The sequence below is a fragment of the Vulpes vulpes genome, chromosome 10 (genome assembly GCF_048418805.1).
Source record: "Vulpes vulpes isolate BD-2025 chromosome 10, VulVul3, whole genome shotgun sequence".
Lineage (NCBI taxonomy): Eukaryota > Metazoa > Chordata > Mammalia > Carnivora > Canidae > Vulpes > Vulpes vulpes.
This window is the reverse complement of record NC_132789.1, coordinates 7,047,039-7,072,713: the sequence shown is the minus strand read 5'-3', so window position 1 is coordinate 7,072,713 and position 25,675 is coordinate 7,047,039. Positions and strand designations below refer to the sequence as shown.

General features: G+C 42.0%; 1 protein-coding gene and 1 non-coding gene across 5 annotated transcripts in view; both read right to left on the bottom strand.

Moving 5' to 3' along the window:
- Positions 1–278: 278 nt before the first annotated feature.
- ZCCHC8 (zinc finger CCHC-type containing 8) overlaps positions 279–25,675 on the bottom strand; it is a 31,155-nt gene continuing 5,758 nt past the window's right edge. For 2 of the 4 annotated variants that reach the window (XM_026018811.2, XM_026018810.2), the window contains 12 exons: positions 24,549–24,623; positions 22,872–22,977; positions 21,237–21,314; positions 16,969–17,072; positions 16,787–16,852; positions 16,149–16,209; positions 15,543–15,685; positions 14,884–15,026; positions 10,710–10,831; positions 8,058–8,144; positions 7,684–7,801; positions 279–2,079 (listed from right to left, as the gene is read on the bottom strand). In XM_026018811.2, the coding sequence (XP_025874596.1) occupies positions 1,304–2,079; positions 7,684–7,801; positions 8,058–8,144; positions 10,710–10,831; positions 14,884–15,026; positions 15,543–15,685; positions 16,149–16,209; positions 16,787–16,852; positions 16,969–17,072; positions 21,237–21,314; positions 22,872–22,977; positions 24,549–24,568 (1,824 nt within the window). In that variant the 5' untranslated portion in view covers positions 24,569–24,623 and the 3' untranslated portion in view covers positions 279–1,303. The remainder of the gene's footprint in view (positions 2,080–7,683; positions 7,802–8,057; positions 8,145–10,709; positions 10,832–14,883; positions 15,027–15,542; positions 15,686–16,148; positions 16,210–16,786; positions 16,853–16,968; positions 17,073–21,236; positions 21,315–22,871; positions 22,978–24,548; positions 24,624–25,675) is intronic. The other 2 variants (XM_026018813.2, XM_072722733.1) reach the window with 1 other exon arrangement.
- Positions 23,974–24,106, bottom strand: LOC112935260 (small nucleolar RNA SNORA9). The gene has a single exon (XR_003238140.2). It is a non-coding gene; the product is annotated as a small nucleolar RNA SNORA9 (small nucleolar RNA).

The window sequence follows — 25,675 nt, the reverse complement described above, 5'->3', positions numbered from 1 at the left end:
AAGAAATACGGGACGCTTGAGTGGCTCAGTGGTTTAGCGCCTGCCTTTGGCCCAGGGCGTGATTCTAGAGTCCCGGGATCGAGTCCCACATCGGGCTCCTGGCATGGAGCCTGCTTCTCCCTCTGCCTGTGTCTCTGTCCCTCTCTCTCTCTCTGTCTCTCAAGAATAAATAAATAAAATCTTAAAGAAAGAAAGAAAGAAAGAAATTTGGAATGGTCTGGATTGGTTGTAGTTTGCTCCCTCTGCTGGCCTGAGGGCAGGATCACAATACCTGAGACTAATTGTTTAAGTCGTTTATTTTCAGGGATGCGACTGTTAACAATGTAATGGCATTCCGTTTAAAGACAACATAGTCCAGCTCTATCTCAAATAGCTGACAATTAAAAGCAACTTGTTTATGTTTACCTTTTCTTTCTAAGTATTAATTACCTTAGGGTTCAAATCTAGAAAGTCATTTTTGTACAAAGGCTAGCTGCGCCCCCCCCCCTTTTTTTCCCAAAATAATTACTTTAAAAGATTTTGCTGCAGTTAAGGCTGAAAGAACACTGAAAAATGCAAGTTTTCCTAGATTTTCTTTGCTACCACTAATTTTTGCAACCACATAATTCATGTTCAAACTTAACAAGGTTGTATACACTGTGAATCACTTTTTTTATATTCAAAGTCTTAGATAATGTATATGAAAGCTAATTTATTAAACCTTTGTACACAAAGATGAACATACCTGTATAGCAAACTTATATGAGGAATGAAGTTACAAAAAAGTAAAAGTGTTATTAAAATTGATGTGTGTAAATCACTTACAAAAATACCCCAAATGGGGTAAAGCTGCTCATCCCTGATTTTTTCTCATTTGGTTGTCAGAGTTGAAATATGAATTTAAAATGGTTAGAATTTTTTTCTTTTAAAAAATGATATATTAAACTTATATACAGGATAATTAGCAAAATGTAGAAAGGGAAAACAATGTACAAAAGACAGATAAAAACCATCAATCACTCTTGACAGACACAATCCAAAAGTAGTAGAAACCTTAGCAAACTATCTCTAAACCAGCCCGTACTTACATTCTCAGCCCCCTCCCACCCCAAGTTTTTATCAGTAAGAATAAAATATAGTAAACCAGCAAGCCCAGTCTTTCTGTTCTGTTCTTTAAAACAGGCCTGACTTCAGGCCACAATTAAGCTTTGGATAGGTTTTTACATGGGAGAGAAAAATCTGAAAACAATTTATCTCCAGTTGTTACTAATTAACAAAACAAAGTTATAGATAATTAAATAGCTCTTCCTGCTATGTCAAGCAGTTATTCGGAGGCCTTTTTGTTTTTCTGCTGGTTTCGGGGAGAGTTCTTTAACAAGTTTCTTATCCTGAGGTACATTCCAGTAGATTCGGCCATATTCTCAAATTCAAATGGCGTTATTCCAGTCGCGAACTTGCTCATGTCAGGTACAGGGCTGTGAATCTTCGTGGCTGTGGAAGGGCTGGTGTCCACATGGAGGAGCTTCTGACCGCCTCCGTTACTAACATCGCAGTTCGACACGCCATTGCCATTATCAAGAGCATCTTTAGAGTCGATCTGAACAGACTCTTCCTCCTCCTCCTGACAAAGCAACGGAGGCTCAGAATCTGGGCTCAGAGAATGTTCAACTTCCAATTTCTTTGTACAAACGTCTGGTCCCTCAGGTTCCTCAGGCCTCTGCTTTTCAGAGGGTTTCCCCTCAGGAACCGGGAGGTCTAGCTCATGTGGACAAGGAGAAGAGACAAGCGAGTTCCCAGTGAGAGGCGTGTCAACGGGAATATCAGAATCGCTGTTCACGCTCTCGGCCTGCTCAAGGGCCGCCCAGATCCGCCTCTGCTGTTCCTCAAGTTCTTCCAAAGTCAGCGAGTCCTCATCCATAGCTGCGGATGCTGCTCTGGTCTGGGGCGAGTCGCTGGGAGTCAGTGGTGGGGTGCCCTTGGGGAGTGGAGGGGTGAAGATGGGCGGAGGAGTCCCCTGTGGCAGGGGAGGAGGAGTGCCAGGGGGCAAAGGGGGCTGGAACTGAAAAGCTCCGCCTGGAGAGCTGTGTGGGACCTCCGCATCTGGAAGAGAACAGTTAAGAAACTGAAGTGGTCGCAGCATCTGCGTTTACCAACATTTCTCATTTGAACTCAGGTGCACCCAGAGAGTCAATGGCCAGATAAGCTGGCCAGGGAGGGGAACACCCCGGATGCTCAGGTACCATAACCACTGCCAACTGAAAAGAACACCTGTAGGGAGGGCTACAGGCTCTCCCAGTGCCCAGAACTTAAACAAAACCCCTGGAAATCCTGCTGCATGCTGTGTGCACCAGCTCAGAGTAAGGAAAAACATGAATGATGGCCTAGAGGCAGAGTGATTTCTAGGTGGTCTGTAGGCTCTGCAGATGGGGGCCTGGGGAGGGCAATGGCAGGAAACACAGGCTGGGTGGGCCGCTGCTGCAGGAGACCAAGCTGAGGAGGCAGGATGCGATACCCCCGGCCCTGTCTCCCGGTTCTGTACCTCTGGTCTAGACTGCCCACCTGAACTACGGGTTCATGGAGCTCACTGCCCACTGGTCCTCACCACCTAGAATATGTCCCACTCACAATAGATCCGTCCTGTCTGAAACAACAGATCTTTCCCTCAAAGCTGGACTCCATGCTGTTCTCACCAATGGTACCACGGGTGGTGTCTAGCTGTTCCCAAACTGGACCTGTTCATCACCTGAGAGTCTCTCCTCTCCCTCTGCCCCCCACCCCTGGTCCTTGGCTCTCTGGGGTCCATGCTCTCCTGCAGATTGTCACAGCCATGACATTATATTCAGAATATTGGAGTCATCCGTGCCTTTGGACTCATCTTCCTTATATCCACTGTCCAAACTATTCTCACCTTTGTAAAGCATCAATCTTTACAAATCACTAACCTTCCCACCTCATTAGAAACCCCTCAGTGCTGCCATCACTTACAGAACAAAGGCTGATCTGTGCCTTGGAAGGCCCTCTCTGACCAAGAATCCGCCTATTTCGCCATGCCATTTTTTACTGCTGGGTTTAAATCCCAGGTGTCACTCCTCTGTTGGACCAACCAGTGTGCCGTGATGTCTCATGCTCTGCATCTGAACTTCCCATGGACTCAAACGCCCTAACCTAATAGGTAAATTCTTGAATTTATCCCTAGAATGCAGCTCCAAGTCTGTCCTGATCAGGGTCTTGACCTCATCCAGCAGAGCAGCTCAGCTTTTCCTCAGTGACACCCCTACGGTCTGTAACCAGCTCTGTGGCTCTTTTATCACTACGGGCCACTGCATTTATACTAAAGTGACATTTAGACCTCTGCCCTCCCTGGGAGACAATACTGGAAACTTAAGGCAGTGCTTGTGTCCCACGAATCTTCTTGTCCTCAGGGTCTAGTAGAGAGGCTTAAATAGCACAGATTTTTAAAATTTGGCAACTTCAACTACCATGATCTCGACGGCTATGCAAAAACCAGTCTGAACTTTCTTGGCTGGGCAATAAGACCTGTGAGGTCAGTAACGTGCTGTCACTTAAATTTTAAGAAATCAACTTACTCAGAAACATAAAGAACAACTAAGGGCAGAAACGACACAAAAACACCAGTGGGGGGGGGGGGGGGCGGGCAGGGAGAGCCATCAGGAGAGTGGACCTGAACAAAGACGTTATTACTGAGGTACTGCTGGGATTTGCGGAACCAGCTAGAAACTGGGCCAATATGAAGGGTGGATGCACGTACATATGAATGGCACCTCTCAGTCTGGGACTCACGAGGACACCACTGGCACTCTTCACTACAACACACCACATAGGAGGAGGGGAAGAGCTCGCGGCAGGGAGGACAGAACTCTCATCAGAAGTCTTTTCTTTTACAACCAATGCACCTTACTCATTTAAGAACAAATCATTCCAAAGCCTAACCCGAGCTTCCTTTGCACAGAATATCATGGAGTGCATTCTTGACAGGAGAATGTCAACATCCATGGGGAAAAGACATGTAGGCAACTCTAGTTCATAATTCCAAACTAAATCACTAAACATGCATGTCTGCAACAGGGGATCCGCTTCACTTATATTCATCACTTGCTAATAAAGTTTTCCACAGGAAAATGATAGTGAGACCAACTCAATGCCTCTTCTTGGGAGTGGGCTGTCCACAGAGGCCATGCGCACTGCTCCTCCTTCTGGACTTCTGCCCCTGTAGGGCAGGAAGAGGCTGGATGAGAGCTGTACCGGGGGTGGGAAGGCCTGCCTCACTTAAGGACCACATACCTGGGTGTTCACAAGCTAGCACGGTTCAGTTAGTAGACCGTCATGGCTCTTGCACTAAGCACCCTAAAATCTGGTCCTGGTGACGTAATATATGATTACTGATCACTTAAAAGTTGTTCAGAACCTAGGTGGAAAAGTAGGTTGCTATTAAGCACTCTCAAAGCCCCTGACATCTGATGAGTAGAGGGGAAACACCAGAAATTTCAACAGAATGAAGGAATGACTGGGGATGGAGAGATGCATGGGGACACAGTGTGGTCAAGACATATGGCTTCAGGCCTTGAGCTTTAGCGTGTGGTCAGTGTTCTGATCCTGGTATTTTGTAGAGACTCATACTGGCTCATCTTTTAAGTCTGTGTTTTGGGCAAGCAAACCCTTGCCACATGGTCTTTTCTTCTCAGCAGGTGAGTCCACCTTATAGTGACTTCACTTATAAGCACGGTTTTTCTGAAGAGGCAGAAGCTTATCAACACATCCAGTTGCCACTGCCCATGGCAGAGGCTAGAGGGCCTTTAGCAAGTTGCCTGGGACCTTGAACCACACCCGGCAAATTTGTGCAAGCAGGCAGATGAGTACAGACACCAGCAGAGGCCCCATACCAGGCATCACTGAGGACAGAATTCTGTCAGAGACCACGGGGTGAGAGTGAGCTGGAGAGCTAAGGCATGGCTGACAAAGGGAGTCTCGGGGCCCTGGCTCAGCTCACCGTGTGGCATCACCACGGCTCAGGAGATGCGCCCGTGCCAGACCTGACTGTATGCTATGGAAATGACACATCTCAGGACTCTCATGCACAAGGCATAAATAATCTTTGTTCTGAATGGTCCCATTTGCCTTAGACATCCAGTGTTCTGTGAGCACTGTTGATCCCAGGGTTGTGAGGCATGCACATGGTCTTCCGCCCCAAATCCCACTCCAGCCTGAGAGCCGTAGAGGGAACATGGGGGAGTGCTTGGGTTCTCAAGACTCTGGCCTTAGGATGAAGAGTCTCACTTCACCATAGGGGGTTCAGGGTGGCTCTGGGCTGGTTAATGATTGGGGAGAGGGGGGAACTTCCCCTGGGAAGCAGGTTCCTCAGGCCTCAGCAGTTCCCCTAACAGGAAATAAATGATGCTCCTGTCACACTGGACTTAAAATACCTGCATGGAAGTTTGTGGACCCGGTGATGGGAGTGTGTCACCACAAATCCCCACTCTGAGACACAGAAACGATGTCTCAAAAGGTTCAAAACAGGCACCCGGGTGGCCTGGTCAGTTAAGTGTTGACTCTTGATTTCGACTCAGGTCATGATCTCAGAGTGGTAAGATTGAGCCCCACATCAGGCTCCATGTTGGGCGTGGAACCTGATTAAGATTCTCTTTCTTCTTCCTCTGCCCCCTACACTATTTTTTAAATATTTTATTTAATTATTTATTTATGAGAGACACAGAGAGACGGGGAATCCCTGGATGGCTCAGTGGTTTAGTGCCTGCCTTTGGCCCAGGGCGTGATCCTGGAGTCCTGGGATCGAATCCCACATTGGGCTCCCTGTGTGGAGCCTGCTTCTCTCTCTGTCTCTCTCATGAATGGATAAATAAAATCTTAAAAAAAAAAAAAGAGAGACACAGACAGAGAGGCAGACACATAGGCAGAAGGAGAAGCAGGCTCCATGCAGGGAGCCTGATGTGGGACTTGATCCCAGGACTCCAGGATCACACCTTGAGCCAAAGGCAGACGCCCCACAGCTGAGCTGCCCAGGTGTCCCTTTGCCCCCTACGCTAAAAAAGAATTTCAAAATGCCAAGCATAGGTGGCTCCTCTCCATAGATATTCTAAGTGCTCAAGACCAAAATTCACTTCTTGTGGGCGTTTCCTTCCAACCGAATTTAAGTCCACAGGTGGTGGAGGCAGGTAACTGGCACCGACTGGAATCCCTCAGACAGACAATAAGACTTTTGCCCTCCACTCGGAAATCTTGGCTAAGTGTTGGCCTCCAGGAATGTAATTTTGTCTGGGACAACTGCCTTTAAGCTTTGGAGAATTTGGCAGAGCCAAATTTCATGAATATGGCAAAGGCTGTAATAATTCTGTTATGAACTTGCCAACCTTGTGGAAAGCAAGATGGATACTGACATCAGTCTGTAGCTACTCAATGCCCTGTCTGTGCTCTCTATTCTGGCATCAAGAACTCCTATGGCTGAGACTAAGCGGAGCAAAACTTGTGGGAAAATGGTTGGGGGGGGGGGGGCTTTGATTTTGGACTTTAATTACCTTGGATTTTAAGGGGATTTATCTGTGACCTTTAAATTCTCCCTGGGAATTTAAAAATAAGGAGATTCACAAATTGGGGTGATCTGTATTGCTAGCCATCTTACTACTAGGGTAGGGTATCTAAATGCACTTCATCGGGACACCTGGATGGCTCAGTGGTTGAGCCTCCACCTTCAGCTCAGGGAGTGACCCTACGTCTGGGGATGGAGTCTCACCCATGTAAGGCTCCCTGCAGGGAGCCTGCTTCTCCCTCTGCCTATGTCTCTGCCTCTCTCTCTGTGTCTTTCATGAATAAATAAATAAAACCTTAATAAATAAATAAATGCACTTCATCTTAACATTGCCATCTGACATGCGAACAGGACCAAATAGCTGGGCATAATTTGGGATGGGAGCGGAGGGAGGGAGGCAAGGAAGGAGTTTTTCAGTCTTGGATTCAGAGTAGCTTCGCAGTCCTGATATAAAGTTCTGATTCATTCCAGAGCCTTCTAGGGGCAAAATCTAGACTACACACCAGCAGTCCCAAGGGGAAGTCCCAAAGACCAGTGGAGTGGTTGGTAGTAGGGATCGGAGACAGAAAAGTGGGTGTGTGCCTGTCCTGATCCACTGCTGAGGAGTGTCATGGTCCTGGCTGGCCATAGCTTCCATGCCTAAGCCCAGAGGATTAGGAATAAAAAGCCAGAAAAATATCAGAGGGCAAAGCCTTTGTTCCACTGTGGGTTTCCAGGACAGATTTTCCTCATGGCCTCTCTGTCCTGGGAAGGAAGTACAACTTACCAAGTTGGGGTACAAAGAATGGGAAGAGTAACTGGAAAAGCCTGGCTCAGCTCTGCCTTTCTCCCTCTTAGGATGGAGCTGCTAAAGTAGAACACTTTCTACCGCTTTCCAGAGCGCTGCCCCTATTTGGGGGGCAGTCCAGATCCAGGCCCACTGGGACGGGTAGGTAGGCTTGGCAGACTCAGGAACTCAGCTAGCCCCCTTGGTCCTCACACCAAGCTGTCTTCCACCTTACCTTGTATCAGTAGTAGGGGTGAAGTTCTCATCTCCAAGGATAAGATCAAAGCATTCTGCTAGTGCCATAAGCAGCCCCCCTTCCTAATAGAGCATTCGCTCTACCTTCTCGGTGAAATCAAGACCATGAGATGAAACCTACCGGAGTCAAGCTCCATATCTGCAGGCGAGGCTCCTGAGCTGCTTTCCTTCTTCTGCTTCTTTGGGCTGCTAGGGCTGGACTGGGACGAAGACCTCTTGCTGCCAGACCTCAGACTTGGCTGACACAGGAGCCAAGCCAAGCACAAGTTAGTGGGGTAAACAAAGAATGAGACACCACACCTTCCCTTCAATTCCATGCAGAAAACCAATCTGGAGCAAAGTGTAGGTTAATGGTGAATGTAGCTACCCTTGTCCTTGTGATTCATCAGAAAACACAGAGTACAGAGTACGTTACAAAGCCTAAGTGCAATAAGACGCTTAGGAGTTACAAAATCCCACAGATTATAGGCAATACATGCTTAAGAAGCTATTTACCGCTTGGAAGTTAGAAGTAAGGTAATTGGCAAACACGTCCTTCTGTTGACACGCCTGCATTGGTATGGACCCAAACATCCTCCATTCCTAATGAAGAAAAAAGAAGGGAAAAACAAGCCTGGATTTGGAAAACATCATACTTTTGATATATATAAATTTTTTAAAAGATTTTATTTATTTATTCATGAGAGACAGAGAGAGATAGAGATAGAGAGAGAGAGAGAGAGAGAGAGAGAGAGAGAGGCAGAGACACAGGCAGAGGAAGAAGCAGGCTCCATGCAGGGAGCTTGACGTGGGACTCAGTCCCAGGTCTCCAGGATCCCACCCTGGGCCGAAAGCGGTGCTAAAACGCTGAGCCACCGGAGCTGCCCATACTTTTGAGATTTTGTGAAGTTGAAGTCTCAAATTACATTTTTGCTTCACACATGACTTTTCCTTTTTAGGAGGATTAATAAAGATGATGGTGCACCCAGGAAAAAAAAAAACCCCAACCAACTCCACCTGCAAAATAATCTGAACTTAATACTAAACGCCTACCTGACAAAATCACCTGGCCCAAAAAGCTTCTACTGATTATAAGCAAAAGTTCTAGGCAGTGACGACGTGGCCTCCCCACCCCTCACATACTGGCCTGCTGACAGTGCCTTCACTGCTTATCTCTAACATAGTCAGGCACGCTGAGCTTCCATCTTCTGTTCTTTCCCTTTCTAAACCCAGCCTTCGGGGATCCCTGGGTGGCTCAGTGGTTTAGCGCCTGCCTTTGGCCCAGGATGTGATCCCAGAGACCTGAGATCGAGTCCCACATCAGGCTTCTGGCATGGAGCCTGCTTCTCCTTCTGCCTGTGTCTCTGCCTCTCTCTCTCTCTCTCTCTTTCATGAATGAATAAATAAATAAAATCTTTAAAAAATAAAAAAATAAACGCAGCCTTCATCCTTATGGTTCAACACCACTTTTCTCTCTCTCTCATCTCAAGAGCACATGCAACAGCAGTTCTCGAGGAAAGTCACTTTGGGCTCTTGTCAAATCTACAGATTCCAGGGTCAGATTAGTTAGATCTAAGGGTGGGATAGGTGGGATACAAGAACATGCATTTCTACTGAACGCCCCTGGTGGACTCTGATTTAGGGTGGGACTGGGACCATTTCCAGAGGCACTGATGGTTCATCATGCAATTTAGCCCTTAATTAATTACACACTTGTCTTCACATTTATTCGCTAGATGCTAAGTTCAGATCTTTGGCCTCTTTTCTGCTGCTCAGTTCCTAAGTACATCTAGAATGCATTTTTTTAATTGAAATTTATCACCACCATCATCACTACCACAAAAGATCATTGTTGAGTCTTAAAAACATAATAAGGAAGTTGGAAGGATTAAATGTAAAAAACTATTCTTACATAGAATGAGAAATTTTAGGGGCGCCTGAGTGGCTCACTCAGTTAAAGCATCTGCTTTTCAGCCCAGGTCATGATCTCAGGGTCCTAGAATTGAGTCTTCCATCTGGCTTCCTGCTCAGTGGAGAGTCTTTCTCTCTCTCTCTGTCCCTCCCCTGGCTTGTACTCCCTCCCTCCCTTCCTCTCTCTCTCTCTCTAATAAATAAATAAAACTTAAAAAAGAGAAATTTTACTTTAAAGAGAAAAAATGGGGGGGGAAAGGAATTTTAGCTTAGGAAAAGAAGTTATAGTAACTTAGATTTACTAAAGGCAAAAAAAAAAAAAAAAAAAAAGATTTACTAAAGGCAGAAATTTACTTTCCAAGTAGTCCCATAGAACTTACAATACTGCCTCAGAACCATCCCATGTTTTAAAAACAATCTTTTATAGGGATGCCTGGGTGGCTCAGTGATTAAGCATCTGTATTCTGCTCAGGGCATGATCCTGGAGTCCTGGGATCGAGTCCCACATTGGGCTCCCTGCATGGAGCCTGGTTCTCCCTCTGCCTATGTCTCTGCCTCTCTTTCTCTGTCTCTCATGAATAAATAATATCTTAAAAAAAAATTGGGGGATGCCTGGGTGGCTCAGCGGTTAAGCCTTTGGCTCAGGTCATGATCCTGGGACTCGGGATCAAGTCCCACATTGGGCTCCTTGCATGAGCATCCTTCTCCCTCTGCCTATGACTCTGCCTCTCTGTGTCTCTCTCATGAATAAATAAATAAAATCTTTAAAAAATATATTTTAATTTTAGTATAGTTTTAGATTTATAGAATCTAACCATTCTTTTTAGCTCCTTTTCATAAGGCATAAAAATAAAAAAAAAACTGTTGTTTTTTTTTTTTTTAATGAATACAAGATTTCACTTGAGATTCTAGTTAACATAGGGTTGCCTGGGTAGCTGAGTCAGTTAAATATCTGCCTTTGGCTCAGGTCATGATCTCGGGGTCCTGGGACTGAGCCCTGAGTCAGGTTCAGTGGGGAGCCTGCTTGTCCATCTCCTTCTGTCCTTCGCCCACACTCTTTCTCGCACATTCTGTATCTCTAATGAATAAATAAAATCTTAAAAAAGACTCTAGTCAACATAAAGGAAGTTACAAAACTAAACACACAAATGACACATCTACTTCTTTCCCTAACAGTAACTGCTACGTAAGCTAACGTTTTGAACAATCATTATAATAGTGTCCCATCCCAGAAGAATAGAAAAACTATATACTTACGTCTGAAATTCCTCTGGGAGTAGAGATATTAAAACCTGGATAGTTTACCAATTTCGAGAGATCATAGGTGACACTTTTGTTCTGTTGGGTTTCTCCGGCTTCTGCTTCCCCATCAGCACCATCTGTCACAGACCATCAGAGGGTTCATGTTACTGGACGCCAATTATCAATTCCTTTCCAGACCAAATGTAGACTGGGCAAATGCTTATATTCATGGCAACAGAATTATTCTGAGAATGGCTTCAATTACAATTTTTTTAAAATTTTTATTTATTTATGTATGATAGTCACAGAGAGAGAGAGAGGCAGAGACACAGGCAGAGGGAGAAGCAGGCTCCATGCACCGGGAGCCCGATGTGGGATTCGATCCCGGGTCTCCAGGATCATGCCCTGAGCCAAAGGCAGGCGCTAAACGGCTGCGCCATCCAGGGATCCCCCAATTACAATTTTTCTAAATCATTAAATTAGAACTTTTAAACAATGTAAACAGGATACTCTAATAAAAATAAATGTTGAAAATCTTGGAAACCTAGGTTCGTCCGTGGGTTGCTTAAAAGTCTAGTTTGCACTGATCTGATGATATGCCTGATGCTCTATTGCAATGTCTTTATTTTATTTAATATATAAATAATTCTTAGTATGTATCAGACACTGTTTTAAATGGTTTCCAAGTATTAACTGTTCATCTTCATAACAACTTTAAGAGGTACATATTATTAAAACCATTTTACAGATGACAAAAGGATATTTGGGAACCACTTCTATTCTGAAAACTACTAAATAAATCATGCATTTATTTTGCCAGTCCTATGATGTCTACATACATAAGGTAATCAGAGATGTTTCTCTTTAGATAAGTATTCTAGCTAATAAGCTAAGAAGTAACATATGAATGAGGATATAACCATTTTGCAACCCATCATTAACAGGTTTAGGTTTAGATAGGCAATGGTGGGATCCCTGGGTGGCGCAGCGGTTTAGCGCCTGCCTTTGGCCCAGGGCGCGATCCTGGAGACCCAGGATCGAATCCCACGTCGGGCTCCCGGTGCATGGAGCCTGCTTCTCCCTCTGCCTGTGTCTCTGCCTCTCTCTCTGTGTGTGTGACTACCATAAATAAATAAAAATTAAAAAAAAAAAAATTTAGATAGGCAATGGTCCTTGGTGACTGATTCCATTACAATAAATGGAGAACAGAGGAATATGCTACAGTAACACACCATGGGGAATGCAGTAGCAAAATCCTGAAAACTTGAAAGGACAAAATACAGTTTTGTTAAAAACAAGGGTAATCTATAGATTAAAAGAGAACCTAAGGAAACTGGCTTGAGAATTGACACTTTTTTATGTCGGCATGACTTGGGGATATGTTAAAAGGGCTGTCCTAAATAACTCTTTGGCAATAATTGAGAAGGGGTGGCTTGGTGAATAAACATATTTTTAATTACCTAATACACAGAAACATTTTCATTAAAAAAGATTTTTTAAATTTATTTATTTGACAGAGCACAAGTAGGGGAAGGGGCAGAGGGGGAGAGAGAAGCAGCATCTGCGCTGAACAGGGAGCCTGATGTGGGGGTCAATCCCAGGACCCTGGGATCATGATCTGAGTCTAAGGCAGACGCTTAACCAACTGAGCCACCCAGGCACCCTGAAACATTTTTATTTTTAAAAGATTTAGAGTGGGGCACCTGGGTGGCTCAGTCGGTTAAGCATCCAACTCTTGGATTTGGCTCAGGTCCGGATCTCATGGCTCCTGAAATGAGCCCTGAGTTGGGCTGCCCACTTAATGGGAGTCTGCTTGGATGTTCTCTCCTTCTGCCCCTTTCCCCACTCATGTACACATACATACTCTCTCTCTCTCAAATAAATACATAAATCATAAATTAATAGACAAATAAATGAGATGGTCAGGAAAGGTTTCTCTAGGGACGCCTGGGTGGCTCAGTAGTTGAGCATCTGCCTTTGGCTCAGGACATGATCCTGGGGTCCCAGGATCGAGTCCCACATCGGGCTGTCTGTGTGGAGCCTGCTTCTCCCTCTGCCTACGTGTCTGCCTCCTTCTCTCTGTATCTCTCAGGAATAAATAAATAAAATATTTTTTTAAAAAAAGGAAAGGTTTCTCTGAATCTGAACCCTAAAATCTAACCAGTTCTCAGTTATCATCTTTTATTTATTTATTCTTAAAGATTTTATTTATTTATGAGACACAGAGAGAGAGAGAGAGAGAGAGAGAGAGGGGCAGAGATACAGGCAGAGGGAGAAGCAGGCTCCACGCAGGAAGCCCAACGCGGGACTTGATCCCAGGTCTCCAGGATCAAGCCCTGGACTGAAGGCGGCGCTAAACCACTGAGCCACCCGGGCTGCTCCCAGTTATCTTTTAAAAATACATTTTACATAAACGTCCTCAGAAAAAAACATAGAGCACTGTTTCATCCATCCATGCAGATTCTTTCTTTGTTTTCTTTTCTTTTCTTTTTTTTTGATGTAAGATGAATGAAATCACTGGTAAATTAGGCAGAAATTCAGTACAGCACAGAGGTTTTGCCATGTCAGCTCACACAGATTCATTCCACTCTAACTCCTGTGAGAATTCCACAGCCCAGATCTACCATCATTTATTTAGCCATTCTTCTTTAGGGCCTTACCACTGTTTTTAAGTTTTCATGGTCATATTCAATGCTACAAAAATACGTATACATCTTTTCCTTGTGCATATGTGTGAATTATTTTTCTAGAGTAGATACCTAAGAGAGTTCTAGATCACAAGAGGCTTTATGTATTCTATATTTCTTAATGTATTTCCTGATGAACAGATTTCTGTCACTATTTCTTTTTTTTAATATTTTATTTATTTATTCATGAGAGACACAGAGAGAGAGAGAGAGGCAGAGATACAGGCCAAGGGAGAAGCAGGCTCCATGCAGGGAGCCCGACGTGGGACTCAATCCTGGGACCCCAGGATCACACCTTGGGCTGAAGGTGGCGCTAAACCACTGAGCCACCCAAGCTGCCCTCTGTCACTATTTCTTTTCTTTTCTTCTTTTTTTTTTTTTAATAGATTTTGTTTATTTATTCATGAGAGACATAGAGAGAGGGAGAGACAGAGGCAGAGGGAGAAGCAGGCTCCATGCCGGGAGCCTGACGTGGGACCCGATCCCGGAACTCCAGGATCACACCACTCCGGGATCACACACCGAGCCAAAGGCAGACCCTCAACCACTAAGCCACCCAGGCATCCCTCTGTCACTATTTCTAAGGAAGACAAGAGCTTATGAAAACCAGTGGAAGAGCTGATGCTCTGGCCTATGTAGTCACTGAGCTGGTCCAGATAATCATCTGGTAATTCTCAATGAAATTTTAGTTCCTTCCTTGTAAAACAAAGGAAACAGGGGTGCCTGGGTGGCTCAGGATTGGTTAAGCATCTGTCTTCGGCTCAGGTCATAATCTCAGATTCCTGGGATAGAGCCCCATGTTGGGTTCCCTGCTCCACAAGGAGCCTGCTTCTCCCTCTCCCTCTGCCTGCCACTCCCCGTGCTTGTGCACTCTGTCTCTCTCTCTCTCTCTCTCTCTGTCAAATAAATTAATAAATAAAATCTTTAAAAGAGAAAACAGGATGCCTGGGTGGCTCAGCGGTTGGGCAGCTGCCTTCAGCTCGTTGTGATCCTGGGATCCCGGATGGAGTCCCACATCAGGCTCCTGTGAGGTGCCTGCTTCTCCCTCTGCCTATGTCTGTCTGTCTCTCTCTCTCTCTCTCTATGTCTCTCATGAATAAATAAATAAATCTTGGGACGCCTGGGTGGCTCAGCGGTTGAGTGGTTGCCTTTGGCCCAGGGCATGATCCTGGAGTCCCAGGATCGAGTTCCACATTGGGCTCCCTGTGTGGAGCCTGCTTCTCCTTCTGCCTGTGTCTCTGCCTCTCTCCCTCTCTGTGTCTCTCAGGAATAAATAAGTAAAATCTTAAAAAATAAATTTTAAAAAAATCTTTAAATAAATAAAAAACAACAAAAAAATAAAGAAAAAAAATAAAGAAGACACCATTGAGATATTTTCTAGTTAACTCAGCACACACTGAACAAGCCAGTCATTCCTATCAGATATTACTGTAGTTCTCTTATTAAGAAAGAAAGAAAAAAGGTAACATTTAGGCTGACTCATCTAACCTAACATACTATACCTTTTCCATCGTAGAGTGCAAGCCCTGAGTTCTCAAGTTCAGCCTCTTTGAGCCACCCTGGTGGGTACCCCAGCTGGCGCATCCGATAAATAAAAGGCGGGAGGCTTTTGTCGGTCAGACCCAGCGCGTCCTGAAGTTCCTCACTGAGAAAGAACACAAGGGGAAGAAAAAATACAGGATTCTTGTTTGGATGGAAACACACACTGTCTCAAATGTTGTTTTTTTTAAAAAAGATTTTATTTATTTATTCATGAGAAAGAGAGAAAGAGAGAGAGAGAAAGAGAGAGAGAGAGAGACAGAGACAGAGACAGAGACACAGGGAAAGGGAGAAGCAGGCTCCATGCAGGGAGCCTGATGACTTGATCCTGGGTCTCCATGATCAGGCCCTGGGCTGAAGGCGGCGCTAAACTGCTAAGCCACCAGGACTGCCCTGTCTCAAATGTTTTAAAACAACTATGAGTCTTAGGTCACATATGGTGACATGGCGCTTAGCAGATCCACGGGTGAGATTCCAATGAACGTTTCTGAATGAACTGGTGCATATTCTCGAAAGCTGTGCTAGAGCACCCCTATATCCTGATGAGTACCCTCAAAACACACAGGATGCTCCAATACTGCTGACATGGAAATGATATTCTATGGGAAAATAACAGAGGTACCTAATGACTCCTGGCTTGAATCTTCCAAATCTTTCTTCCACCTCTTCTGCATGGTATCGCTGCTGGAAATTCTGGCTGTTTGTCTCGCTGCAGGCATCCATATACTCTTTTCTCTTTTCACTTATTCGAGCAGCATTCCGCGGCTAGATCACAGTGCATTTGAGAAGAACGGAAACAAGTAGTTTAGAAATATTTGAGGAGTTAAGTATACCTAAGCACTCTGTTTCAGGTCAAGCAAACAGATTATCCTAGTTTTAATATATAACAAACAAGTATAAAAAAAGAGTAAATATTTTAGAAAAATAAGCAAAGAAGCAGTCACCTTCTTACTACTCAATATTATCTTCCAATAAAATCAAGTTTTTAGAATAAACTCTAAAAAATAACTCCTGTTTCACTCATCTCAAACACAGAGCACTGTAATAATTCTTTTTAAAATCTAAGATCTTAAAATTTAAGTACAAATTTGAAAAGGTTTCACATTCAAGGACCAAAAGAAAGTTAACATAGCAAGTTTCTTTATCTAACGCAATGCTATAAATGTGTGGAAAACATTAGGAAGTTCTAGTTCAAAGATTTTTTTTTTTTTATATGAGAAAAATTTACCATTGGGCAATCTTTCATTTGATGTTCTTCAGAACCACAATTGAAACAGTGAGGCTTTGGCCTATTTGGTCAAAAAACAAAGATGTGCATAATGTAAATGAAGACATAAAAGCAAATCAATACAATTCTCTATGACAGCAAAAGTGTACCAGAGAGACAAGAATGCACGCAGATCCCAGATTACTAATATCTGCAGTCATGAGTACACTTTCACCTCCTGTACTCAGCAATTTAAATAAACAGTACTTTTAACCAACTCTTCTAACCAAGGACCCTTAGGCTCCCAAATGATCTGTCACCTCTGTGCTTTGTCAGTGGTTAATAAGAGAACAGAGGCAAACAGATTATATTTCCTTTAGGTAACTTGGGAAGGGGCAGGTCATAATAAAGACAACAACAACGACACCTTTCCACCCACCCGAGCAATATTAGGTGTGAACTAATGAATTCCAACAAATGGCTGACGGACTTACACATTTAATATGGCTATATATTAATATTCTAGCTTAATCTGTACTTTATTTATAGTAAGCCAGCAATGAAGAATATTAATTTTTCAAGCTAAAAGAGTTTATGGTTTTGGTTAAAAAAAAAAGTCTTAAAAAGAAGAAGAAAACAAAACAACTCCCCACACAAACCTTTTTGCCTTTACTTGTATTTCTTGCCCTTCTAGAGAAACAATGTGGCTGAAGACTTGCTGGTACCTTTAGTGAATTTTATTAAGGAATAGTTATCATACTCTGCAAAATTTGGTAAGTTTTTTTAAAGGTGAACTTAATAGCAAGATGCATAAAAGATCTTCATTCACTATGTAGGATACTTGGGTATTTCCCATCCTTCGGTAAGCTGAGGGTTTTCATTTAGTAGCGGTTGCCCCAATTTATCAAGGCAAAAATTAGTAAAATACAGGACACTTCCTACAACCTGCAGAAAACAAGTCAAAAAATATTGCTATTTAAGCAGGAAAAAAAAAAGACATTAAATTATGTAAGACTATGATTAATTGTTTTAACAATTTTGGAGGATATTATTAGAAGTCATAATCAACTCCCTAGTTAAAGAAGCCAGATTCTGAGGTGTAAGCAAGAGCTGCTTCTTTAAACGCCCCTGTATCTCCCAGGTCAGAGTTCCCCTCTGAGGAGATCATTACTATCCGCTGCAGTCTCCTCAGACTTTAAAAATAAAAACTTTGACTCTCATGTTTCCCTCCAATTCCCCATTTCTTTGTTTCCCTTTGGCAGCAAGACAATTCAGAGAAGTCATCTGTGTTTACGATTTTTATCCTCCCTCCCACTCCCTTTTTTTCCCCCCTCTGATTCTGGGGGAAATTTTCACATGGAGAAGTTGAAAAAAATGGTAGAGAACACCCAAGTACTTACTCTCCACCTAGATTCAACAACTGTTGGTATCTTCCATGTATGTGTGTGCCCACATGCATGTGTGCGCTCTCTCTCGCACACACATGCGCTTACTTTTCACTGAGTTATTGGAAGGAAAGTAAGCCACGACCATTAACTTAGTCTAAGCCAATATTTTCTCTCGCCTGAGATTAACATAGTAACTTCCTAACTGGTTTTCAGCTTCCACAGATAACCAGCCAGACTATTGTCATGACCCTTCACCTCTGAACACTTCAGGATGGATCTTCTGAGGATAAGAACATTCTTCTTGTTTTTTTTTTTTTGAACATTCTTCTACAAGACACAATACCACTGTCACACCTAAGAAAATTAATAAATCCTTGATATCATCTATATCCAATCCGTACTATTTTCCCAACTGTCCCCAAAATGCCTTTTTTTTTTCTAAGCCAGGATTTAAGGTTCATGTGCTGCATTCAGATGTTATGTTATTTTAGTCTCGGGATGCCTGGGTGGTTCAGCGGTTGAGCATCTGCCTTCGGCTCAGGATGTGATCCCAGAATTCCGGGATCGAGTCCCACATCGGGCTCCCTGCATAGAGCCTGCTTCTCCCTATGTCTCTGCCTCTCTCTGTGTCTCTCATGAATAAATAAATAAAATCTTTTTTTTTTAAGATTTTATTTATTTATTATTCATGAGAGAGAGAGAGAGGCACAGACACAGGCAGAGGGAGAAGTAGGCTCCATGCAGGGAGCCCGATGTGGGACTCGATCCTGGGTCTCCAGGATCACGCCCTGGGCCGAAGGCAGCGCTAAACCACTAAGCCACCAGGGCTGCCCAATAAATAAAATCTTTAAAAAAATAAGTCATTTTATTAGTCTCTTTTAATCTGGAATAGTCCTCCAGTTCTTTTTTCTTTGATCCCTGCCAATCCCTCTTGAACATCTATCTCCAGGAAGGCTTCTGTTCCTTTATGGTGTTACGTTCCCCAGTGACCCCCACACGGCCACATTCACTGGATAGCTCAGTCTTCGTCTCAACCTGTGAGCAACAATCGACACAGGGGATTCCTCCTTCCTCAGAGAAATCTCTAGGCTTCTAGGACACATGCTCCAGTTTTCTTCCTACCCTGCTGACTAGCCCTCCTCAACTCTCCATCTTCTGTGAGACTTGGCCTCAGTCATCCTCTCTAACCTGCACTCTCGAAGTGGTTGCCCAGGCCCATGGTACGAAGGACTATTACATGCTGACAACCCCCAGACATCCAGTTCTGCCTCCTAAACTCCAGTCTTGTATATTCAAGTGTCAATTGACAGCTCTCCTGGACACGTAAGAGGCATCTCCAACTCACCTACCTAAAATAGCACTGGGATTCCCATTCCCTTCCAAACCCGCTCCTCCTGCCAGTTTCCCATCACAGAAAAGGTGAGGACATTCTTCCAGCTGCTCAGATAAAAAACCTGAGTCATTCTGACTTCTGTTTCGCTTTCGCTTCTATACATCCAATTCATTAACACATTTGATCAGTTCTACTTTCAAGGTATACCCAGTTCTAACCACTTCTCACCTCCGCCACTGGCTCTTTAGACTGACTAACCTGCCATGTTCTCTCACCTGAGATCAATCTATTAACTTTCTAACTGGCTTCCAGCTTCCACATGTAAACCAGATACAGACTATCTTCCACAGAGAAGCCAGTTCTTCTAAAAATTCAAGTTGTATCATGTCACATTTGTACTTAAAATCCTCCAGTGGCTTGTCATCTCACTCAGAGTAAAACCCAAAGCCCTCACTATGACTTATGAGGTAACATAAAGATTTAACTATGTTCTATGGGCGCCGGGGTGGCTCAGCTGGTTAAGCATCTGCCTTCAGCTTGGGTTCTGAGATCCAGCCTCACATCTGGCTGCCTGCTTCTCCCTCTTCCACTGCCTCTCTCCCCCTGCTTGTACTCTCTCTCAAATAAATAAATAAAATCTTTAAAAATATATAAATAAATAAATCTATCTTATGTTCCAGGGTCAGAAGGCCTGGCTTTGTCGCTTACTAGCTAAGGGACCAATGGCAAGTTACTTAGCTTTCCATGTCTGTTTCCTCATATGTAAAATGAGAATAATAATAGTACCTTCATGAGCAGTGTCTGTAAAGAGATTAGAAAAGTACTTGACACATAGTGAGCAACCTCTAAGTGTCTGCTTCTGCCCCAGGGGTTTCCACTTACTTTTTCTACAGCCTGGAGTACTCTTCATTCAAACTACACTATAGCTCACTCCCTCAATTTATTCAGGTCTCAGCTCAGAGAGGCTGTCACCATCTACTCACTCTACAAACCAAATGCCCACAGCTACCCTCTAACTCCTTATGCTGATCTAGTTTTTTCAGAACACTGCTTTCCCTCATTAGGATGTAATTTAATGACAGCAAAGACTTAGCCCTTCTTTTTCATTGCTGTGTCCCTGGAATCCAAAAGGGATAATAATGATAATAATAATAATAATAATATAAATATTTATTCTTTATTAAAAGACTAAATCATACATAAAATTATCCCTTTCCAGGAAGGTGTCACCCTAAATCCCAGAACCCTGGAGTTAGATGGGACATGAAAAGTTATGTAGTTCAAATTTTTTCTTTAGGGATGCCTGGGTGGCTCAGCAGTTGAGCATCTGCCTTTGGCCCAGGGTTGATCCTGGAGCTCGGGATGGAGTCCCACATTGGGCTCCCTGCATGGAGCCTGCTTCTCCCTCTGCCTCTCTCGCTCTCTTTGTCTCTCATGAATAAATAAGTAAAATCTTTTAAAAAATTTTTTTCTTTAAAGTGCCTGAGTTTTTACAGTGACATGGAATTTGCTGGTTTTTTTTGTTTTTGTTTTTGTTTTTTTAATGAGACCTACTCCACTTCATTTTCACATCTCTGACAGAAATTTGCACTAAAATTTGAGTTGCAATGTGCCTGTTTGTAGTTCATCCAGTCACTGGTTCTGGTTCTGCCACCTGGCACTACAGTGATCTAAAATGACACCTTCTGCAAACAACAGACTTTATTACATTTGCAGAGATGTGATATCCCCTGTCAATCTCTTCAGCAATGCTGGGGGCTCTTCATCACCCCAGCAGCCCCATGTCTTCAAGACTGTGGCCTATCAATGGGGCACAATACTCCCTAAACATAAAAACTAGCCTGCCTTCAACAGAATCTAGGATTACATCATCTTCCTTAAAAAATCTCTAAGTTGCAAAATCACAGCACTCCATTGCACTGACAGTGAAATTCCGCCTAGGTGCAGAAAGGCCTAAATGTAGGCTTATCTCTGTTATGCTGCTTCTATTTTTCACCCACCATTTGAGCTTGTCAACATTTTTATCTATCTGCCATCTGTTATATTAGTTACTTATCCATCCCCTCTCAGCTTCAGCCATCTGTAAGTGCACCATGCACACATTCTAGATCATCATCCACATTCACGAACATCAACAAAATAAGGTTTGTCAGGACAAAAATAAAGTGCTCCAAAGTATGTCTATTGCATATGCAATAGGTATTAAAAAGCAAACTATACTATTTAGAGCCTGAAGTCTATACCACTGTTTATAACAAATTTCATGAAAAGATGGTGATCATTTGATGACATATGGCTATACCATCTAATCATTTCAATGCCACCCAAATGACACAGGATAGGAAATGTGTTATCTACAGAATTCAAAACTAAAATGTCCAAACTTACACTGAAAGCTTCCTTGTTGTTTTCAATGGCACAGGATTCTTCTACTTTATGGTCCTCTTCTAGCATAACACTAGATGGCTAGTGCAAAGAAAAACACATTACAAAAGGTAACCAATTTTTAACAACTTCAAATCTCAAATATTAGAAATTTAAATACACTCCTTTATCTTCTAATATATACCACTAAAGTATATAAAGTTTTTAATTCATCATTGTCATAGGGTAAATTTAGAGGCTAAAAATGTTTATGAAATAAATTTCACAAGCAGGAAAATTTAAAAATTATAAGACACAAAAGACAGCACCTTCTGAAGCATTAGCATACATTATGTTTTCATGTTATTGAATATTAATTCATTTATTAAATTTAATGAATTAAATATTTAAACTCTCAATGCTTAAATTGGCAGAATTTATCTTGAAATCAGATAACCAGAAAGATAAAAAAAATATGTGATTCTACATTACTGGTCAATATGGATAATATAACTCTCATAGAACTCACACCACTATAAAATTCTAAAGTGCTCCTTTAATAAAAAATTAGGTAATATTCAGTGTGGTTATTATTAAATGCATTGTTTCTTGAATCTTTAAAAATTGTATATGATACATGAAAACTAAAGGTGGTGAAAATGTAATCAGAACACTGTTCCCGAACCTGAGGATAAACAGCTAACAATCTTTATTTGAAGGACTCTACTTACCTTAATTTTGAATTAAAAAAAAAAAAAAAAAAAAAAACAACCTTCAAAAAACAAAGCCCGAAACCATAATTCTGATTTTTTAAATTTTTTAAATTTTTTTTTGTTTTTTTTGTTTTTTTGTTTTTTTGTTTTTTAATTCTGATTTTTTTTTAAATATAAATTCAGGGCAGCCCGGGTGGCTCAGCGGTTTAGCGCCGCCTTCAGCCCAGGGTGTGATCCTGGAGACCCGGGATCGAGTCCCAAATCGGGCTTCCTATATGGTGCCTGCTTCTCCCTCTGCCTGTGTCTCTGCCTCTCTCTGTTTCTCATGAATAAATAAAATATTAAATAAATAAATAAATAAATAAATAAATATTAAATTCATGCTCTAATAGTCACATAGTAAAATTTCTGAGATTTCTTTGGACATGCTACCGATTTTTTCCCAACCAATAGAAGGGGAAAAAAGAATGGCATGGGAACCTATTGGTTTTTAGAGAAAAAGAATTCATCTTTTATAAACTCCAAAAATAGATTTTTTTTTTTCTGGCTTAAAATTAATGTTTTGCCCCAAACCATGTATCCAAGTGAGGAAATGGGAAAAAAAAACTAATTTTGAGTGAAGCCAGGTCTGAATACAACTCCCCTGAGGAAAGGAGCCACACAGTGCAAAAGAAGCCCCTGTGGTGGCATTGGTCAGATCAGTGAAGGAAGCTGAACTGAAGGATGGGAAGAGAATAAACAATGTTAACAACCTTGTTATTTTTAAGTTATAGTTGACATACATTATATTAGGTTCAGGTGTAGGACATAATGGTTTCCATTTTATCATTTTCATTTTGATACAAGAGGATCCCTATGGTCTAACAATTGGCAGTGAAAAGCATAACCTAAAAAAAAAAAAAAAAGCATAACCTATCAATCTTAAAGTCTCTTAAGTTTGAAATACCTGGGGCAAAAGATTAAAGGAAGTCTTTTCCACATCATTTTTCTGCTGTTCCTCAAATCTTTTTACTAAATTTGATACAAATTCCTCTATTTCTTGATGATATTGCCTGCATGAGAGGACACAACAGTCAGAACCCAGAGTAAATACTGAAACAACTGCAGTCTTACACATTATTAGAAGATGTCAGGAGTAAATTCTGTTATTCTGTTCTTCAGTGATTTATCTAATCACTGACTATAACACTCAGAAACATATTTCTTAAGAAAAAACACACATTGTTGCTGAGTGAATAAAATGACTATAACCTCACTCAGTGTTTGGCATGTAACAGTGGCAAACATTTGTGCTGAGAATAGATAGATTTTATTTATAAATTTTACACACTTGAATTTTGAATACATAATCCATGTAAAACACAGTTCAAAATCCAAAAAAGTAAAAGGATTATGTAATGAAAAGCTTCCTTCCTGGCTGTGTTCTAGCCACCTATCTCTGCAATGCAAAGACAACCAACACAGATTCTTCCCTACCTTCCTCCCAGATACTCCCTATGCACATGTAAGAAAACACCTATATAAATGTTAAGCTGGGGGGAAAAAAATGTAATAGAAACACAACGTGAAGTAGCAAAACTACTGAGGTCCACCTACTCCAGCTTTCCAGGTCAAGAACTGCCTTCATCACATATTTGTTAATACTTGTTCAGGAGGTGCCAAAGGAGAGACCAGGTTAGGCTGCAGTGGGGCAGCCAACTTGCTCTTCACCAGACTTGATCTTTCAGGTCCCTTTAGCTCTGACATTCTAAGATTTCTGCAAGCAAAATGGTAGATATATGGTGCAGAAATGAGATTGCCATGAGCTACAGGAGATGCTGATTCAAATCCGATGGTGACAGCAGTGCTAGTGCCCAGTACCTTGCTACTGCCACACTCACTATCCAGCATCCCCACACCTCAGAGCCTCGGGTTCCACCTAGGCTGAGATAAAGTAAGTAATGGGCCTGCCACACAGCTAACACTCTATATATGGTTCCCATAACCTTCTTTACCTTGCCTAGCACCTAAGATAACAATAGATTCAGTGAGCCAGCAGAAGGGCAACCAATTGTCTGAAATGTCTAGGACCATGTTCTGAGGAAGACATAGGGCACAGCCTCAAACCATTTCAGGACATTCTAGCAAGCACTGCAGGAACGCACAGTCACCCTAGACCCAAGCATGCTGGAAGGCTTGCAAAGGTCTAAGTCTCACACTCACAAACATAAAATCATGTGGCTAAGTTTTAAAGAGAGCCAACAGGGTAAAAGTTCCTAATTTGGGGGGAAAATCCATTAGCATTACTTACTGCTGTGGTGGCAGTTGTCATGTTTATTAGAGGCTATTACAGGTGCTCATTTAGCTGGCTATCTAAGAAATAGTTATTATTAGTATCCTGTTTCCCATTAAGGGAACTGATACACAGACAGGGTTGTGACCTGCCCAGATTCACCATATGTAGAAAGTAGGGGCTCAGTTTCAAATTCAGGTTTACAGATGCTAATGTCCTTAGTCTTAATCATGATTCCCTAAATTTTAAATAAAGATGGAATTAAATACAAATGAAAACAGTACACTTATAGAAGACATTGTTTCATAAACATATTAACTCATCATATGTAGAAAAGAGAAAATTACTTACTTTGAAATAACATTGTTCATAAATAGAATCTGTAATAAAGGTCCATCTAACTTAGTATTGTTCACCAATATTCCACTAAAACAGAAGTTAAAACATATTCTTAGAAGATATTAAAGCTCATAAACGTATAAACACATAACTTTTTAAAGTATTAAGTACCAAAGACTACAGAATATTTTACAAATAAGATCAAGAACCACCAAGAACTCTTGTTTTCTCAAGAAAAATCTGTTTCAGGGACATCTGAGTGGCTCAGTGGTTGAGTGTTTGCCTTCAGCTAGGGTCCCCTGATTCTGGGGTCCTGGGATTGAGTCCCGCATCCGGCTCCCTATGGGGAGCCTGCTTCTCCCTCTGCCTACATCTCTGCCTCTCTCATGAATAAATAAAATCTTAAAAAAAATATATCTAAGTTTTCACAAAATTTTACCTATTTTAATGGTTTTACATAAACCTCTATGTAAAACCCTCTACCCCTTACATATTTTTAAAAATATTTCACATAAAATTTAAAACCACAGTTAATCTTTCAGTTTTCAAACAAAAAAAAAATTCCTTATCTAATGGCTAGTTCCTTTACAGACTATGGGAAGGGAGGGTCTGGATAAACTAGCAGATTACAAGAATATATTTCTAAAAAAATCAGAATGAATTTAGCTTAGGAATATATAGGAAAATGAAACAGTTTATAAATATATGGACAGCCTCTTAGAGCAGAGCACCTTCCAATATTCCAAATCCCAGATTCTAAAGCAGAGATATAAAAAGTATACTGTTCTTAGATTTGATTTTCAAATACTGGGGGGAAAAGTAGAATGTGGCCCCAAGACCTGCACAATATCCCGGTGGTAACCTGGACCAGCTGAGTCTCAGATTCCTCCTCTTCCCACCTGCCTCCTAGTCCTTTACCTACACAGTATGTGAAATAAATCAGTCTAAATTTGGAATTGCTTGCATCAAAAAACAAAATTAAATAATATGGAGAAGTTCAGAAGCTTATTTGAATTTGCACAAACTTCTCTTTTTAAAAATACATAATGTCTTGAAGTGCCTGGGTGTCTTAGTGGGTTTAGCATCTGAGGCTGCTTGATTTCGATGTCATGAGATTGGCCCCTTGCTGAGCTCCATGC